Source organism: Notolepis coatsorum, assembly GCF_963971535.1.
Source record: "Notolepis coatsorum genome assembly, chromosome: 19".
NCBI lineage: Eukaryota > Metazoa > Chordata > Actinopteri > Aulopiformes > Paralepididae > Notolepis > Notolepis coatsorum.
Genome location: NC_140183.1, coordinates 77,925,618 through 77,946,544, shown reverse-complemented (window position 1 = coordinate 77,946,544; position 20,927 = coordinate 77,925,618). Strand labels below are relative to the sequence as shown.

At 49.7% G+C, this 20,927-nt stretch overlaps 1 protein-coding gene across 1 annotated transcript in view; it reads left to right on the top strand.

Annotated features, from left to right (window-relative positions):
- Positions 1–20,927, top strand: part of nphs1 (NPHS1 adhesion molecule, nephrin) — a gene marked incomplete at its 3' end in the record, with an annotated part of 212,975 nt that overhangs the window by 129,782 nt on the left and 62,266 nt on the right. Inside the window, exon 12 of the mRNA XM_084336716.1 lies at positions 19,845–19,974. Within this exon, the coding sequence (XP_084192842.1) occupies positions 19,845–19,974 (130 nt within the window). The remainder of the gene's footprint in view (positions 1–19,844; positions 19,975–20,927) is intronic.

Sequence of the window (20,927 nt, the reverse complement as noted above, 5' to 3'; positions counted from 1 at the left end):
GTTGACTTGTTATCTCCCCCCCCCCCCCCCCCCCTTATGTAAAGCGACCTTGGGTCCTCTGAAAGGCGCTATATAAAACGAAGTATTATTATTATTATTATTATTATTATTATTATTATCCTCCCTAATGAAGGGGGGGCGCAGTCAACTCCACCTGAATGCGAACAAGAGGGAAACTAGAACCCCTTGAACACACCGTACAGGCGGAACCACGTGTGACTCAACACACTGTGGCCCATACCCATACACTCCTGCTACCCGACCAAAGGACGGGAAGCAGGAAAGGCCACAGACCCCAGAACCGCCTGGGAGACAGAACCCCCGGTCATGTCCATGAGGAAAAACCTTACAAAGGAGCCCGGGGAGGACCATGAAGCTGCAGCACAGATGGCCTCCACCGAGGCCCCACCCAGGAGAGCGGCAGAGGCAGCCACCCCACGAGTGGAGTGCGCCCTGACGCCCCCAGGGGGATCCTGCCCAGCCAACGTGTAGCAGAGGGTAACACCCTCGCACAACCAATGGGACAGGCGCTGCTCCGACAGTGCCTTACCAGCACGAGCCCCACCGTAACAGACAAAAAGCTGGTCGGTAACCCTGAAATCCTGAGTACGGCTGAGGTAAATCCCCAAGCACGGACTGGACATGACAGGTGAAGGCCCACATCTAACTCACTAGTGTGAGGAGGAGGACGAAACGCCTGAACCACAATATCCCGGGAGCGGAAGGAACTCCGGATATTCTTAGGCACGAAAGCAGAATTAGGTCGCAGAGTGACACCGCAATCGGTCCGAAAAGACAGGCACTCTGGACGTACCGAGAGAGCACAGAGCTCACCTACGCGTTTAGCGGAAGTGACAGCCAGAAGGAACGCGGTCTTGAAGGACAGCTGTCCCAACGGCGCCTGCTCGAGCGGCTCAAACGGGGCCAAGGACAACCGACCGAGGACCAATTGAAGATCCCAAGTCGGAGCCAAGGAGCGTTGCACCGGCTTAACGCGTCGAGCGACAAGCAGGAAACGCTTCACAAGAGGGTGGCTGAACAAGACATCCCCTCAAACCCCTCATGATAGGAGGATATAGCTGCTGCATATACCCTCACCGTCGAAGCCGACAGTCTATCAAGGAGAGACTGGAGGTAACTAAGGACAGCATCCAGGGGGCAGGAGACTGAGTCCCGGCCCCCCGCCTTACACCACACTTGGAACATACGTCATCTGCCCGCGTAAGCGGAGCGCCAAGCAGGAAACGCTTCACAAGAGGGTGGCTGAACAAGACATCCCCTCAAACCCCTCATGATAGGAGGATATAGCTGCTGCATATACCCTCACCGTCGAAGCCGACAGTCTATCAAGGAGAGACTGGAGGTAACTAAGGACAGCATCCAGGGGGCAGGAGACTGAGTCCCGGCCCCCCGCCTTACACCACACTTGGAACATACGTCATCTGCCCGCGTAAGCGCGACAGTGGAGGGAGCATGCGCATTCCAGATGGTAACACCATCAGGATCAAGAACCTGCGCCCCTCAACGTACCCGTCCCAACAACTGACCTAACAGATGTATGGGGAAGAATCCCTGGCGGCACGGCATCGGTCCCAGACCTGCCTGGCCATGTCCAGACGCAATCCTTACCCGTCAGGATGAGGGCCGCCCCGCAACAGTACACCTGCACCCACATTCTCCCTGCCGGGGATGTGGGGAGCCCTCAGGCCGCGCAGATGGAGGACGCCCATAGCCAGCCGCCCGCCGCCTGGTGCAGACAGGGGGAGCGTACTCCTCCCTGTCTGTCGATACACGACACTGACGTTGTATCGTCCGTCCTGATCAACACCATTTGTGGACCAGAAGGACCGCTTTCAACACCAACACATCGAACGTAGCGCAGACCGGGCAGCATGGTTTGCCAGCTGCCCCCTACTGCGTTGGCCCGACGCATCACCAGCGAGGGAGGCGTCGGTGAAAACGCGACGTGAGACAGCGCCGTAACCGTCCTAGGACGGAACCTCCCGAGCGTGTTGACAACACGCTCTGAGATGGATGCCCATAGCCCTCCAACCGTTGACTGGGAAGAGGAATACTCTACATCCAGTCTACAGCAACCCCAGGCTGGTAGAGACCTGCCTGGTACGAGACCTGACGATCCACCTTGACCGCGAAGGACCAGAACGTCATCAGGGCAGAACACTCCGTAACCCCGGACGACGCAGAGGCCCCAGTGCGGCCTCCACGCACTTGGTGAAGATGCGGGGAGCCAGAGAAAACCGAATGGCAGCCTCTGGTACTCATACGCTAACCCTGCAAAGGAAGCGTAGGTAAGCCCTAGGATGGAAGATCGGGGATGCGCATACGCATCCTACAGGTCTATGGAGGAGAACCAGACCCCCACCTGACAGTGTTCAACAGGTAGGAGACGATCCAAAAAATGCTGAACCTTCCCATGGGACAGGTCCAGCCTGGGTCTTACACCCTTCCCTCCCGACTTCTCGGGCAGAGAACACCGGGAGGAGAACGCCACGACGATGGCTTGCTTCGTCCACAGAGATTGGATCTCGTTGACCAGAGCTGTCACAGCTGGAGACCCCGACAATAGGGTCTGTACCAAACCTGAAAACGGGTGGGGTTGTGTAAACACAAGTCTCCGCCTGAGCGTTCTCTCCATCCACCTCGACATATGATACTGCCGTAGTCATATGTGACGACACTCCCAACGCACCCGCCGTCACGTGGCGCAGGTCCGCTAGGAACCGTAGATAGTTGGCCCGGTCCCCCCGCTGTGCGTAGCCAAACCTGGAACCGTGCGAGGAGCGCGTTCCGTGTCGGAACACCTGACCCTGACACCACCCACGAGGCAATCGCACCCAAGGGGGAACCCCGACAGAAAGGGCCGGTCTGATACGGGGGGCTTCCGATGAAAAAAGCCCCCCCACTGAACACCCCTCCAGAACATGCTGAAGGAGTTGTTCTGCAGCCGGACATGCAAGGTGTAAGGCCCCCATGGGTTCCTACACACCGTAGCCCTGCAGTGATATTACTACCACCCCAAATCATGTGAGCTGCGACCACTTTCCAATATTCCAGGAGTGGGAGGCACCAACATGATACCAGGCCTGGCGAAGGCGAGGCCGGGGAAGCCCGCACTGTGTGCCTCAAAAGGTTTCGAGCCCCCCTGCTGACAACACTTAAGTTGACAGACGTAACACCAGGCTCAACCAACACAGATCAAGGTGTGGGAGCCGCTTGACAGCACAACATTCTCACGGACAGACCCAGGCTCAGCCATAAACTGGGTGTCAGCCCCTGTCCCCATGAGAAGCGAAAAGGGGGGCCGCCCGCGCATCAACGAAGGCACGCGGCCCGCAGCCAAAGGAAACAATCAGAGCCCACTTCTTCCGCTGGTGTTGGGGAAGGGAGCGATCGGAGAGCGGGCTGCTCGCGGCAGGACGGTGACGGCTTGTTTGTTCAAGCCGAACCCATCCTACATGGCCGATCCCTCGGCCGCCAAGGCTGTCGGCCTTGTGGACACCTGTCGAATCGACGCCCAGGATACCTCTGGCGGGGGAAAAACATGGCCGCCTGTCGAGGGCCCCGTCATCGCCGCTGACGAGGCCGTGCTCTCTCTTCTTCTGGCTGCGCGGTGTGAGGCGGTGTAGGGCCTAGGACAATACCGCCCGCGCTCCAGCAGAAGACCAAAATCCCCTGCGGAGAGGGGAACCCTGAGCGGTTATAGCTTGCGGCTGGGTCAAAGCTAATAACGTCAACAACCTCGCGCGATGTGTCGACGTCGGCTGGCCCTCAAGGCCCCTCCACCAGACACCATTTTTCTAATAGAAAAAAACAGCAATTCGAACACAGTTCTAATCGTTGCCAATTCCATACCGTGGCGGTACAAGCCTTAACAGCCCACCAGCCACTCGCCAGGCCGACCCACCCATGGTGTCGGCCGGCCGGGGCATTGTTTCAATATATCAAAAACAAAGGACTGATGTTAACACGGAGCCACAGTGGTGATTGCAAACAACACCCCCCATTGTGGTGTGCACCATGAAAGGGTTAAATGAATAAAAGAGCTAAACCACAAAATACTGTAGAATGAGCAAGCCCATATACACAAAGTTAAGGGGAGACGGACCAGTCCCGCCTTCATTCAAAATATTCACAACAGGACACCAGCCCTAGTTTAGCCCATTTACCAAAAAAGGTAAACAAAGCCCCCCCCCCGCACTACTCCCCCAGTATACCGATTGACCGTCAGTATGAACGGTTGAGAAGAGAGAAAACTGTAGCAAGACAGACCTTCTCATAGCAGAGTGACAAAACGAAACAATAGCCCCCTACACAGGGCCGCCCCAGGAGGTGGGGGGCCTCGCGTCTAAAAACGCACAGGGCGTCACATTTCTCCCAGGCGGCCCTGCCCTTATACTACTGCAGCCTAGCGCCAGGCGATGTGGGACCCAAGACAACAATTGCCTGTGCACAGACACGCAACATGTTTACCATGTCGGCTGGACCCATAGCCCCACTACCCGACGCCAACCCAGATGGGAACACCGTTCAACAAACCCCGCCGGAACACAAGGTAAAATACCTGGCTAGGCAACCTAGCCACGGCCTACCCTGTTGTCAACCCATTTACCCGAAAAAGGTAAATAGAACTCAGCAAAAAAAACCACAACAGCTACCGACTGACCTTCATTGATGAACCGGGCAAGAGGAGGGAGAGTGACAACATCTCACGGCGGAGACATTAAAACAGCATAGCAATTAGCAGTAGTAATAGCATGCGGCATTAGCGATAGCATGTAGCATAGCATTAGATGTTTTAGCAGCACGCCCAAGACAGCTTGAAAACCGTTCCCTGCAGAGAACGTTCACCAAACCATCCTGCCCCCGGCGCCAACACACAACATGGTTGTGTTAACAAAACAAACCAGCATTACTAACACTAATACCCATGCCTGAAGACACAGGGCCTACCTGAGTACAAGCTGGCCCGACAGCCAGTCTTGTACAGCTGAACCTCGATGTGCTGTCATCAAACGAGGAACATCAACACAGGCCCGTCGTGTCGCCGAAAACATGCGTCGAAGATGCCAGGGGCCAGCAACCTCCGGTAAGCTTCCAACATTATGACTCTGATCTTTTCATCCTACTAGTTATCGTACGGTGCACGCATCCAAGTACGCTGGGACGAAAATAGAGGAAGGATGTGTGGTGACCAGAGTCACTGCTATATGGGCGGTGCCACCATGGGGGCGGAGCCCCATACAGGTGTGGTGCATGTATTTTTTGTTCGTGGGAGATACATTAGGTATCATAGGAGATAGTATATCTCATAAGGCTCAGAGCGGAACGCGATAGCAAATACGGCATATAACACATTGAGTGCCACGCCCCTTCTGGGAAATTAGGTCTAGATTGCCACCGCTTTAATCAATGGGAGGACAGGGATATTTGCAAACGCTTAAACTATATCTTAAATTATGGCTATGGGTCTAATACACCCGTCGCTTATCAATGACTTGCTTGCAGTCAACATGTACGAAACGGATCGTTTTTTCATCGGTACATTTCCGTTTTATACCGTTTTGAATACGAGTATAGTTTTGGAGATTTCTAGTAATTCCAGAGAAAGACACGATAATAGCCCTTTAGTGGAATACACAAAACACGTTGTAATTTTTCGGCTGATTTATGAATCGTTTTCAAATAAATGCTAGATTATCGATAGTATATGTGTCCTCATGCACGGAGAGAAGCGGGGTCTGAAAAATCGCTTCTCCGTACTTTGGTCGGCGCGAACCTCACACACACACACACACACACACACACACACACACACACACACACACACACACACACACACACACACACACACACACACACACACACACACACACACACACACACACACACACACACACACACACACACACACACACACACACACACACGCTCCGATGGGGGAGAAAGGAACATCTGATTACCCCAAGATTCATAACATAAAGGCCTTACCTCACATCTGATGTCATGCAAAAAGATTAATCCAATTCCTGATCGGCATTCCAAATATCGATTGCGTCCATTGATCCAACGTTATAGTCCAAAACACATATTATTATATGTATTATAATTATAATATTATTTCCACAATGCTCCCAGTCCCCCCAGTCAATGCAATAGTATCCAGCTGCATGCCCGAGAAGTAAAACCTGGACCGGACTTATTTTTTTGATGCACAGTCCCAGCCAATCCAATCCAATGATGTGCAATACCATCCGGGAGACAATAGGCGGTGGTATTTGCCCTTTGCGAGCTCAGAGCCATTCCCAATGATAACGTCAGGCTGGATGGATGAAAAATGTATTGATATCGCTAATAAAAGAAATAACGATTAAAACCAGACTATACTCATGATTGGCACTCAAGCGATGGCGAGGTAACCTGACTATACTCGTGGTTGGCACTGAATGGGTTAAGGAGAAGGGAAAATAAACAACAAAAAAACAACCTTTACAGGTGGAAGCCTCAAAGTTAGTATTTAAGAAAATAAATCAAGTCCAAAAAACAGGACAACACTCAATAAAGAGGTATTGTAGAAACAATTTAAATAAGCCACAAAGGTACCTCCTAAACAGAGTTTATATATAAAACGTAAATAACAATACACCTCTACTGAGGGAGTTTATGTGCAGTAGTGAACTGTCATAGTGAATGACAGTTCCAAAAGAAACTAAAGAAAACTGTCATGAAAAGAAACACTACAATAAAGGGCTCAGCTTCTATAAAACAATGTGTAAAATAAAGCCAGTAGCCTAAAACAAGAATGGCTACAAAGAAAGGCTAAATGCTGAATAGGGCAGAGATCAGCTCTACAATTTAGTATAACAAGCCTTGACAACTTAAATAGACTCAGCGACCATAGGCACAGCTGCACTGCATCAGGTGCAATCAAGCCCACACACCTGCCCTACCATGAGGCAATTAACCACAGAGGCCAGTGATTGACAGCTGTCCCTCACAGGAAGAAGAAATAGACAGCTGTCCCTCACTGTGGCTGCGTTTACATGGACGGTTTAATCCCCTTTTCATTCGGAATTAACGTTCAATCCTATTTAAAGTTATCATGTAAACATCTGAAAATACTTAATTCCGAATGAAAATGGCCATTCCGAAATAAAATCCATTCCGATGTAAGTGGCCTGTTTAGTGAAAGATGAAATAAAGCAAAAACCATGACAGTAACAGTGTCGCTAGGGTTAGTGTAACTGAGGGGTACAATTCCCTGACTGTATTACTAGATATGATACTTACTACCATTACCTTTGTACTTAATATTCGGCCACCCAGTACACGGCATAAATATATTATCATAAACACTCTCACGTAGATGAAACGGATCCAACACAAATGTACGAAGTCGAAGTATGCGTTTATTACTACACAGCAATGGTGTGTAGAGCAAGCACTTAATCACTTAATTACATTTATGAATTGAAATAGTATGCACTTTTATGGCAAGGAGTATTCGTCGGTATATCAATAGAGAATGTCCAATCTCTGATGGCGCAAGTGGTAAATATACGACCTGGAATAGTTAAGGAATAACAGCAATGATACTTTAATGATTATAGGCTGGATACACTAGAGGGGGGGTTAATCCGGTCGCTTGTAAGCCGACAGGAGTAGGAGGGGGGGGGGGGTAGAATCCGGCTGCCTCGTCCGGCCAAGGGTATCCCAGGTGAACCCACTGTAGTGCCGTTCAATGCGCCGGCGATCCTTGGACCACAGATGAAAGCAGGTGGACTCTTTGTGGGCCGGCTCTCTCCGGTCCACGGGGGAGAGACGTGAAGCGACCTCGTCTTGCAGAGCGTCTCCTCACCTTGCGTCCTCTCCAGGGGGGGGGGTTCCAACACACGGCAGTGTCGGGGGTCTTTATCCATGGAATAATCAAAGTATACAAAGCATAATCCGTGCCTGGGAAGGCGGGCTGTCGTCGGTAGAATAATCCGGTATACAGGTCCACTCGCTCGTCGGCTCTGGGGCTCCTCGGGTGCAGCTTCACATGGGGTCAACCACCCTGGGTAAGCAGCCAGTTCTCTGCCCGAAACGATGGGGTACTGACTACGGTAGTATTCTCACCGCACGAAGCACTATATATTAACAGACTATTATTAGCTTAATAGACTACGTCCAACTCGACGATATAGTGCCAAATATGACTATTCAAATATTAATATACACGATGTCTCAATACCGATGGTAGGCAAACTTGGCCTTACTCCCACATGTGGCGTCGCGGGGAGGCTTTACGTCTGTGACTCTATTGGAGGGTAAGAAACTGGACTGAAAAGAAAGTCCTACTTTAGTAGCGCAGTATATATACGCACTATGAACAAATAGTCCCATTAGTGTTGCGGTAGCCAGATTCCTACGCGGAACTAGGACTTGTTCGTACATGTGGAGCGGTACGTTTGAACTGGGTCTGAGGGGTATGGCAGCCTGGCACCAAGGTCTCGACCAATAGTAGAATGGAGACTATTATGGGATGTTCAGTAGGCTAGAATGGATATTCAATGCATATTGTACAAGAAATATACAAGGGATATCAGGGAATATTAGAGAATATACAAATACAATTAAATATATATATATAAATAAATATATATATTCGGTTTAATCTGGCCCTTCACAACAGCCACCCCCTGAATAGGTCCCAGACCTAATCAGTTAAACAGAGACAGATTAATCGCGTTGTCTATTTACACATAAGGGTTTGCTGTAGGGGTCAGTCAACTTCACAAAGTCATAGGGTTGTAGGGTCATGGTCATCATCGATTGTGTCTGGGAGTCGAGGCAGTTCTATGAGCCTCGCCACGGGATGGGTGTAAGTGCGACCCTGGACGAGCACTTCAGCTGCTCGGACCTTGCCGTCGGCACCGGTGATCACTTTGCTTACGCGGCCGGCCGGCCACATAGCTCTGGGCAGTGATTGATCAATAATCATGACGACTGTTCCTTCTGTCAAATTGTCTCTCTCCTTTACCCACTTCTGGCGGGTCTGTAGAGACGGTAGGTAGTGCAGTAGGAAACTGTTCCAAAACTTGTCGGCTAATACTTGGCTGTACCTCCACATTCGTCGGCCGTTCGCTTCTTCAGGCCGGTACATTGTCTGGGGTAATGCAGGATCTAGCCGCCCCATCAGGAGTGTGTTGGGGGTAACTGGGTCGATATCCGCCACATCACTGGAGACATATCCGAGGGGCTTCGAGTTAAGTACTCCCTCAATCTCCGTGAGGACTGTCATTAGGACTTCTTCCGCCACAGTCTGGTCCCCAAGTACTGCGTACAGGGCTGTCTTTATGGAGCGCACTTCTCGTTCCCAAGTGCCACCGAAGTGGGGTGCGTTTGGGGGGTTGAATTGGAAATCAACCTGTGCTGGAGCGAGGTGGGTCTTAAGTTCTGGGCCCATAGCTTGGAAGCTCTCTCTCAGCTCTCTTTCGCCGCCTTTGAAGTTTGTCCCATGATCGGACAATAGGGTAGACGGTCTTCCTTTCCGTGATGTGAATCTTCGGAAGGCCATAAGGAATGAGTCTGTGCTCATGGTCGGGAGAAGCTCGATGTGTATCGCTCTGGTGGTCATGCATTTGAATACAATACCCCACCGCTTCTCGGTTCCTCTTCCTTTCTTTATGTGCAGCGGGCCAAAGCAGTCCATACCCGTTGAGTGGAATGGCTTGTCACCGATTCGGAGGCGACATGGAGGAAGGTCAGCCATCCTTGGTATGCTGGGCTGCGCGCGCCACTTGCGGCAGTCTAGACATGTTCGCTGGAAGCGTCGTACCGCCTCTCTTCCTTGTAGGATCCAGTAACGACGTCTGATTTCCGCGAAGACTCTTTCTGCTCCTGCGTGATGTACATCCTCATCGTATTTCTTTATAATCAGCTCTGTGACCTTGTGTCGGCTGTTCAATACGATCGGGTATTTAATGTCATCCGGTAGATTGGGGGCTCTGCGTAGGCGACCACCCACTCTGATGAGGGTATGAGCGTCGCTCTCGGGGGCCAGATGAATTAATCTGCTGTCGGATGGGACGGGCTTTCCTCCCTGTAGACAGGCCAATTCATCGGGGAACGAGTCTCTCTGGGCTCGCTGCAGTAGAAGCAATTCTGCTTCCTCGTAGTTAGCTGCTGACATATCAGCGGGGGACTTGCACTCCGGGTGGTACCGCAGGAATGTTCTTTGTTGTGCACTCTCTATGGACGTGCAATCGTCTATGTTAGGGTCGGTGGAGGCTACGGTGCTCAATCCACAGAACACAGACTTCTTATTTTCCACCTCCTCTGGACTTGCTTCCCTCGGGATAGGCATGGGCCACTGTCCTTCCGGGAGTCTTAGGAATGCGGGGCCGTCACTGTAGACATTGCGACGGGTGAGGTCATCCAGGGGCATCCCCCGGGTGATGACGTCAGCTGGGTTCTGTTTTGTATCAACGTAGCGCCACTCTGTTTCTCCGGTTAACTCTTCGGTTAAGTCTTGAATCTCGGTGACTCTGACTCCCACGAAGACTTTGTACTTGCATGAGTCCGATTTGATCCAGGCGAGTACTGTCGTGGAATCTGACCACAGGATTGTTCTAGACACCGGTATGGTGAGCTCACGTTGGATGAGCGTGGCTAGGTGCGCTCCGGCTAGGGCTGCGCAGAGCTCTAGACGTGGGATAGATTGTTGCTTGCGTGGGGCTACTCTCGAGCGGGCGAGGACAAATGCTGTGTAGATCTCTCCCCCCTGGTCTTGGGCCCGCAAGTAGGCTACTGATCCGTATGCGACCTCTGAGGCGTCACTGAAGACGTGCAAGTCCATTTTACATGTCTCTGGCCTCACCGTGGGTGGGAAGTAGCTTCGGCGCATATTAACGCCTGGGAGTGAGTGGAGCTCCATCTCCCACTCTCTCCAGGTGGATGCAAGGTGTGCGGGAATGGGGTCGTCCCAGCCCTGGTCCTTGTCCCACAATGCTCGTACAATCATTTTTGCCCTGGTGGTGTACGGTAGAATACATCCTAGCGGGTCATATTGTCGGGCGAGTGTTGTGTACACACTCCGTCTGGTGGTCGGCGCCGCCGCCGGCCTTCCCTGCTCCGTAGTCAGGGGCTTGTGTCTGTAGTGAAGCGAATCTGTTTTGAATCGCCACACCAATCCCAGGGTCATCTCCTGGGCTTCTCCCGGGATTGTAGCCATCCAGGTCTCGCTGCTGGCTGCCTTGTCCTCGGAGGAGAGGCTGCGCAGTACTTGCGGATCGCTGCTGGCCCACTGCCTGAGATCAAAGCCGCCTTTGATCAATGAGGCGCGGAGTTTAATCAGGAGAGCCTCGGCTTCTTCTTGGGTTGAAAGGCTTTGTAGACAGTTGTCTACGTAGAAGCTGTTCTTTACGCTGTGTCGGACCTCTTCGTCCGCTGCTGGGTCCTCTGCTACATGTTTCTGTAGTGCAAATGTAGCACAGCAGGGGCTGCACGTCGTTCCGAAGGGGAGGACTTCCCATTGGTAGATGGCTGGGTGCTCATCTCCTGGCTTCTCTCTCCATAGGAACCGTAACAGGGGCTTGTCCGCCTCTACTAATCTCACCTGCAGGAACATTCCTTTAATGTCCCCGCTGATGGTCACCTTTTCCTGGCGGAAGCGGAGTAGAACGCCGAGTAGGGAGGGGCCGAGTGTGGGACCGGGCAGTAACTCTTTATTCAGATTTTGGGATCCGATCTGGTAGCTGCAGTTAAATACTATGCGGTCTTTACCGTTGTGATGGACCTTGTGGTGGGGCACGTACCACGATTCAGTGGTCTGGTCAGCCTCTTTAATGTCCATCTTTGTGACGTGTCCCGCTGTGATGAGCTTCTCAATCTCAGCGCGGTATACACTCTCTTGGGCGGGGTTCTTGGCTAAGCGCCGCTCCGTGTTCAGCAGGTACCGTTCTGTGGCGTCTGTCTTGGCGTGGAAAGTAGGCATTCCTTCTCGCCGCAGGAGTGGCGTGGCGTATCTCAACACGCCGTTGACCGGGACTCTCTTGGTCCCTGTCTCGAGGAGGTGAATGGCGTAAATGTCATCTTTAGAGCGAATGTCTTTCTTTCCGTTCTTCAAGGGCATTTGTTCCAAGGTCCATAACCGCTCTACGTGTTGCAGGAGTGCGGTTTCTCCCTCTGTGACTCGGGAGTGGAGACATCTAGTGGCTGTACTTCGGTTGAGAGATTTGGCGAGCGGGCCTTGGAGAGTCCATCCCAAACGGGTCTCGACTGCTGCAGGACAGCCTCGGGGTCCGGTATGAACCCGGTCTATCGGGACAATGAGGTCTGCATGGTCGGAGCCTATCAACAGGGTCGGCATAGCATTGTCTATGAGCGGGATCGGTAACTTGCGGAGATGTGCATATTTCTCCATCAGCTTGGCGACGGGGTATGTGTACCGCGACAGCCCTATTTCTTGGCTGGTGAAAGCGCCTGTAATCTGGTACCGTCGCTCAGGCTGGCCGCTTGCTGCGATAGAGAATGAGACATTCTCGCCCTTTATTGTCTTCAAATCTCGTCTTATTGTCCGAATTGTCATTTGGGTTTCGCTTCCCCGCAGCCCTAGCTGGGCCGCAGCGGAGGCGAGCAGCAGGGTCTTCTCTGACCCGTCATCGAGGACGGCGTAAGTGTCCAGGACTTTATTCTGGTAGCTTAGTGTCACACGCACTACTTTTAGGAGTACTCGGGCTCCACTGCTGCTGGCGGGATCGATGTACATGACGCTCGCTTTGCGGCTGGATGGTGCAGGTGAATGGCGCCGTCTGTTACTGTCGTGAAGTATGTCCAGATGGGCTCCATCGCACTTGGTGCACCTTTTCTTTAAGCGGCATTCGGCTGCCATGTGTGAGCGCGCACAGCGAAAACAGCGCTTGTTGGACTTTATCCATTGACCTGCTTCCTCCGCGTTCAGCTTGGGGAAGGAGTCACATTGCGCTAGCCAGTGTTCTTTCTCACAGTAGGGGCACACTATCTTCCACTTCTCCGTTCTGGAGGGGGTACTGTGGCTCCTGCTGCTCGGTACTGACTCCGATTGGTGCATCACAGTCACCGATCTTCTTCCATCATTTAGTCGTCTGGTTCCTTCTCTGGAGCCAGGGGTGCTCCGTCCGAATGTATCTAGCCGTAGGCTGCTGACTTCTCTCGTCAGGAAGTCTGCTAGATCGAGGAGGTTCGGTTCGGGGCCATTCGGGTCTCTGTGGTCCCTCTGCCGCCTAAAGCGCTCCTGACGAGCGGGCGGCAGCTTCTCCAGAATCCTTTCCACATTTGAGTTGGCGTAAAGTTCATGCCTCCCCTTCTCTCTTTGCGCTCCCAACATCCCTACCAGGGACTGCACTCTGATGGACAGGTCGTCCAGTGCTCGATTGTCTATTGCTGGGGGTAAGCGGTCGATGTGTCGGATCTCCTGGATCACGTAATCCCATATGCGCCCATACCTCTGGTCCAGTGCTACCAGCGCTGCTGTGTATGGGGTGGTGGAAGTCGCGTAGGCGAGCGCTATATTATGTGCGCGGGGTACCTTTAAGTGCTTCAGTAGGATGGCGTATTTGTGGCGTTCATCCAATACATCCACCAACATGGTCTCCAGACACATGCGGAGTTCTGTATACTGGGCCCGGTTCTCTTGGGTGAAGTCGGGCACCATAGGCGTGCCAATGTATGACGCTGACTGTGGATACATCGGCGAGCGTTGGGGGAGAGGCCTCCTAGGCGAGTCTCCTCCCGCTCCTTGGTATGGGCTGGTACCGGCAGTGTACCATGGCCCGCTTGTCCAGGTGCTGTTCCTCGGTGCGGGTCGTGCGTCGTGCTCACCCGTGTATAGAGTCGGGGGTCTGTAGCGCAGCTCCGCGGGAGTATAGCCTGGGCTGTACCGGACCTCCTGGTCCGGTAGAGTACTGTGCTGTCTTCGGGCGTGGTTCTCCTCCTCTTCCTCTTCGTCTTCAGTTAGGTCATCCAGTGCTTGTAGTCTCTGGTTTAGCCTCTCCACAGGATATGCTGCTCCTTCCCGGTTGCTAGGTCTCGCTTGGACCGGTGGGGGGAGGTGGTCTGTGGGGGGTATAGACCTCGTCTGTTGGTCAAGTTCAGGGTTGTTTACTCGGCTAGGGGATGCCGCCCTGGAGGTGTGTCTAGACGAGTTCCTGGAGCCTCTGGCGGAGGGAGAGGGTGTTGTCCGTCTGATCAGCTGTTCTATTAGTTGCGACTGCTGTCTGTCGCGCGCTGCGTCCCGTTGAGCACCGGCTCGTTCTCGGGCCACATTCTCTTCCATCTGAATGCGTCTTATTTCTAGACGTATCTGCTCGTGTTCGCTTCGCTGCTGGATCTGCAGTCGGTCGCGTTCAGCAGCGGCGTTCAGGCTGATGAGGAAGGCCTGCTGTAGGGTCCTCTCTGCCTCGCTGGGAGAAGGCGGTTGTATAGGGGAGCCTTCCCTCGGGGTACTCCTTGCGGAGCCTTGGAGCTCTATCTCCACGGTGCTCTCCCCGTCTTCTTCCGTGCCGAGTTCTCTCTCGGTAGCGTTGTATTCCTCCCGGGACTCATCGGGGACTACTTCTTCAGTACTGGCGGGGTGTGAAGTCATGTCTGGTTCCCACTGGTCCCCACCGTGAACTTGGTCAGTTACATTAGAGCCCGTAGGGGCCTCTATGGTCGGGGTAGTCTGGGCGTTGGGGTTAGACATACTTTTACTTTCTAGTTTTACCGCGTTTACTGTTAGTAGAAGACTAGGTTGTTGACTGACAGCGTAAGCCTCTGAGTACTGAGGGAGCCGTCGTTCGCGCTGCGGGCGTTGGTTAGGAGGATCGTTTCGTGGAGTGTTCATCATAGGCCATTTCAATATTAATAACACTATATTAATATTACACTAATTACCCTCCGGCTCGAAGGACCAATTGTAACTGAGGGGTACAATTCCCTGACTGTATTACTAGATATGATACTTACTACCACTACCTTTGTACTTAATATTCGGCCACCCAGTACACGGCATAAATATATTATCATAAACACTCTCACGTAGATGAAACGGATCCAACACAAATGTACGAAGTCGAAGTATGCGTTTATTACTACACAGCAATGGTGTGTAGAGCAAGCACTTAATCACTTAATTACATTTATGAATTGAAATAGTATGCACTTTTATGGCAAGGAGTATTCGTCGGTATATCAATAGAGAATGTCCAATCTCTGATGGCGCAAGTGGTAAATATACGACCTGGAATAGTTAAGGAATAACAGCAATGATACTTTAATGATTATAGGCTGGATACACTAGAGGGGGGGTTAATCCGGTCGCTTGTAAGCCGACAGGAGTAGGAGGGGGGGGGGGGGGTAGAATCCGGCTGCCTCGTCCGGCCAAGGGTATCCCAGGTGAACCCACTGTAGTGCCGTTCAATGCGCCGGCGATCCTTGGACCACAGATGAAAGCAGGTGGACTCTTTGTGGGCCGGCTCTCTCCGGTCCACGGGGGAGAGACGTGAAGCGACCTCGTCTTGCAGAGCGTCTCCTCACCTTGCGTCCTCTCCAGGGGGGGGGGTTCCAACACACGGCAGTGTCGGGGGTCTTTATCCATGGAATAATCAAAGTATACAAAGCATAATCCGTGCCTGGGAAGGCGGGCTGTCGTCGGTAGAATAATCCGGTATACAGGTCCACTCGCTCGTCGGCTCTGGGGCTCCTCGGGTGCAGCTTCACATGGGGTCAACCACCCTGGGTAAGCAGCCAGTTCTCTGCCCGAAACGATGGGGTACTGACTACGGTAGTATTCTCACCGCACAAAGCACTATATATTAACAGACTATTATTAGCTTAATAGACTACGTCCAACTCGACGATATAGTGCCAAATATGACTATTCAAATATTAATATACACGATGTCTCAATACCGATGGTAGGCGAACTTGGCCTTACTCCCACACGTGGCGTCGCGGGGAGGCTTTACGTCTGTGACTCTATTGGAGGGTAAGAAACTGGACTGAAAAGAAAGTCCTACTTTAGTAGCGCAGTATATATACGCACTATGAACAAATAGTCCCATTAGTGGTGCGGTAGCCAGATTCCTACGCGGAACTAGGACTTGTTCGTACATGTGGAGCGGTACGTTTGAACTGGGTCTGAGGGGTATGGCAGCCTGGCACCAAGGTCTCGACCAATAGTAGAATGGAGACTATTATGGGATGTTCAGTAGGCTAGAATGGATATTCAATGCATATTGTACAAGGAATATACAAGGGATATCAGGGAATATTAGAGAATATACAAATACAATTAAATATATATATATAAATAAATATATATATTCGGTTTAATCTGGCCCTTCACAACAGTTAGGGTTATGGTTATGGTTATGGTTAGTTTAAGCTAACAGTGTTAGGGTTATGTTTAGTTTAAGGTAAAAGTGTGGTTAGTGTTAAGGTTATGGTTAGTTTATGGTAACGGTGTGGTTAAGGTTAGGGTTAGGGTTATGGTTATGGTTATGGTTAGTTTAAGGCGGGGGTCCCCAAAAAGTGTGACGATCGCAGGGGTGCCTAAACGTGAACATTTATTGTTTTCCAGAAAGCCACACAACTATTAATAACCCTTTCCAGGCTTTTCACAGAAAAAAAAGTCAGGAAATAAATAATAACACTATTAATGACATAAATAACACTATTTATGAAATAAATAATAACCAAATATCCCTCTCTGGGTTCTTCACACTTTATGTTGTGCCGTGCACAATCTTAACAGGTAAAAGTTCAGCTTAGTTGTCAGAGCAGAATCTCTTACTTAAATGACTCATATGAGCAGTCTCTCAAAGTTATTGTGTTCCTTCCTTATAATCCTTTTGTAGGTTCCAGTAGGCTTGTAGACACCGCTGTTTGCAGCTCTCTCTCATCAACTTCCCTGTGAAAACCACAAAGCAAGCAGGCTGAGAAACAGAACTAAGTGATACAGCACCTACACAGCACAATACATTTCACCACCAGTATGGTTGTGGAGATGGATCTTTATCCCAGTAGATTTTATTATGATTATATTTGTTTATACTCAGAATGTCAGAAAAGTGAGCTTACCTACAGTATGTATGTTCATCAGTGTGAACTGTGGGCCTGCATCTGGCTGGTGATAAGTTGAATGTCAGGTTCCATTCTAGTCACAGCCAGTTTAAAACACTGATGCAGATGTTCATCTGTCAATCTTGATCTCATTGGAGTTTTCAGGAGTTTCATGTGTGAAAAGGTTTGCTCGCAGATATACAGTACGTGCTGCCAAAAAGTGTGAACATCTTCATTGCGTGTTTTTTTATGTTAGGGTACAGTACGTGTCGTTTGATTTTATTTTATTTTATTTTATTGATGGATTAAAAACACACAACAAGGATCCAAAGGATAACATGAGAAAGAGTAAAACCCTTATTTCCGTCATGGTCCCAGGGCTGTTAGGCCACAACAAAAACACGACAATAATACAAAACTCATACATTTAAAACATTATAAGACTAACCTATCGCTAAAATTGTATACCCCACGATAACTAAAAACTGACAATAACACAAAACTCATACATTTAAAACATTAAAAGACTAACCTATCGCTAAAATTGTATACCCCACAATAACTAAAAACTGATTGGAAACCCATTCAAACTATAGGGGTCTATTCCTCTATTCTGTCCATGAGCCACTTGCTTCTCTTGGAGCTGTGGAGGCTCAAGCTCTGTTTGATGGGGATAGGCAGCTTGTTCCAATCCTGGGCTCCAGAGAAAGTAAGGGAGCACTGGCCCAGTTTGGATCGGAAAGAAGCAGGCTTCAGGTTTGCTATGCTTGCTCTAGTTCTGTGGTTGTGGGATTCGTTGACCGGGGTGAAGTAGTTCTGGAGGTATCTAGGGGACCTTTGGTATATGATATTGTGCACTATGTTCAGTCTGAGCTGGGTAACTCTGGCCTCCACAGGAAGCCAGTTAAGCTCCTGGAAGTGACTCCTCCCTATGTGGGTGCGAGGGCCAAAACCCATTACCACCCTTACCAGCTTATTTTGGGAAACCTGAAGCTTCTTTTTTATGTTCACTGTCAGGCCCTCAAACCACGACACGCTACCATAGTCAAAGTGGCAGGTTACTATTTGCTAGTAGCCTGAGGCTATCTCTGCCAAGGAGGTTGGCTTTCCTAGCTAGGTACCTGGTGCGGGCGTTGACTTTGCCCAGTACTTAGGAGGCCATAGCCTCCCCATCTAGGCTCCCGTCTATCATACAGCCTAGATACTTCGCTTTTTTTTTGGTGCTGTTTTAGGGTTACAGCTCCTAGCTGGATGTTAAACTCCTGTGCTTTCCTGAGCTTGGGCTTGGAGCCTAATAGTACTGCCTCTGTCTTACCTAGGTGAAGAGAAAGCCTGTTGTCCGAAAGCCACCTGCTGACCCCTGCAAGTTCTTCACCTAGCATCTGTTCTAGTGTGTTCTGATCCTTGTGTGAGACTAGCAGGGCTGAGTCGTCTGCAAATAAAAACAAGTTACAGAACATCACAGTTTGGGAGGGCGGCATACAAGTCAATGAGACTGTTGGGCTTGAATGCGTCTTTCAGAACATCACAGTTCTGTAACTTGGCCAACTCAAACTGATAAGAAGGCATGGGCTTCATCGATGTCGGCAACAAAGGGGTTATGGAAAAGACGGATTTCTTTTGCATTAACATGTAGTTCCCGGAATCGCACTCCGCCTTCAGCATTTCCAGTGCTTCCACACACTTTTCAGCTGGGAACGGGACCGCTGGGTTCTCGGCAGAGAGGTTTTGGGTAGCAGGGAGATGGATGAAGTTGTGCTTTTTCATTTGTTCCAAAAGCAGCACTAGTTTCACCTCAAATGCTTTTATGTGAGAATACATGTCGGTTATACATATGGTTAGGGTTAGGGTTATGGTTAGTTTAAGGTAACAGTGTGGTTAAGGTTAGGGTTAAGGTTAAGGTTATGGTTAGTTTAACCCTCCAGTCACAAATTCTGGTCAAATAGCCTTTTTTTCACGTGTGTTTGTGGATAGCGTTGGCTAGATTTTAATTATGCCAAAAAAGTAGCTCAGTATCACATGTTGGACTCACATTACAATAATCCACTATTAAGCATGTGGAACATAAGTGTCACACCTTTCACCCTAATCGCAGAAATGGACAGGTTAGGGTTAGGGTTAGGGGGTTACGGTTAGGGTTAGGGTTAGGGTAACCTAGGGTAACCCTAACCCTAACCCCCTAACCCTAACCCTAATTTAAGAAATGGTTAAAATCCTGAAAATGAATAAATATTCTATGTGTGGTGAGGTTTGAAGTTAATAATGATATTCATGAAGAAAAATTGGAACAATACATGAAAAAGATATGTTTTACTGAGATCGCAGTTTCGGTCACTAGGGAGACAGGTAGTGGGTTTTTTGAAGGGTGACTGGAGGGTTAAGTTAACAGTGTGGTTAATGTTAGGGTTTGGGGTGAGGCTATCAGAAAAGTGTCTTGCTAGTCTTGAGATAAAGGCGCTTGCATCCCAGGTTAATTCCCTAGCAGAGGAAGATTTTCTGAAAATGTTTGAATATGTAATATAATGTACTTATTTTTACATTATTTATTTGTAATATGTACACATTGTACATGTTCGTAAATACGTCAATATATTACTTATGGCTATAACATAACGTACAATATGTACCTTTATTCTGTGGTCCTTTATTTACATATTTTAAGCAAGATTGAGCTGTTTTCTACGATATTAGTTTATACACGTCTACAACATTTTAAAAATGTGGTCAGCGATATGTTGTCTTTCTCCTTCTGATGTCTCCAGTCCCAGCAATGAATGTGAAGATTGTAGTGAAGCAGAAGGAGCTACAAAGGGGTCAGACCCTCAGTCTGGACTGCCTCTCTGGGAGCAGTAACCCAAAGGCCAACATCTCCTGGAGCGTGGGTGCACTCAGGTTAGGCCTATGGACTCTGGCTCTGGAAACTTGACCCCACAGTATAAAGTGACCTATTGTGACCTCTACTATAATCACAGCCTCATGAAACTTTACAACCACAAACTGGAGAACATTCAGATGATGTGTGGCTTTCCTAGGTTTATTCAAGGAAACTCTAAAAGAAGGAAGGGTCATCCCGATGATCCCGTCACTGTGTAGCGCGTGAACGCACATTTCAGTTCGGCCGATATTGAGTTGAATGGGATCAGCCATCTCCTCGTTTATGAACAATGTTATTAGGTTATTACCTCAAATCATCGACAATTTGTCGCATTGTTAACCATCTAACATTTTATATACAGGTTGATGTATATTTCCTCAGATAGGTGGTATATTTTAAATTTGAATACAGGCTTCAATAGAACTGGCACCAAAGTCTGACACCAAGCAGAGCATAGAACGCTGGTATTCTGACGAGATAACCCTTCCTTCTTTTATAGTTTCCTTGGGTTCTGAGCAATTTGCTTGCCATCTGAAAAATGCTATTCTTACAGAAATCTCCAGATGTCAAAGGTTTTTGATTCCAAATCACAGCATGGATTTTCTATGGTGTTCCACAAGGTCCTACTGTCTTGATGTGGTATAACAAATAGTAACAACTCAAAAATGTACACAACAACATGGCCATCATATGCCTTGATCGTAATGTTAGCCTAAACCTAAACCTAAGCCCAAACCCTAATGGGCAAACCCTAATGGGCAAACCTAACCTAACCAAAACAAAATTTTATTAAAGATTTGTGACACACAGTGCTGAGCTGCATCTTAAATCAACCATCAGGTCCTAGCTTCCAGGTGATGTAGAAGAAGAAGATTATTTTATTGTCAATGTTCACAAGGCGATTGAAACTCGTCTTTTCCTCAGTCACATATGCGTTTCAGAGGTGATAGCGCAGGCCGGGTCTCCGCAG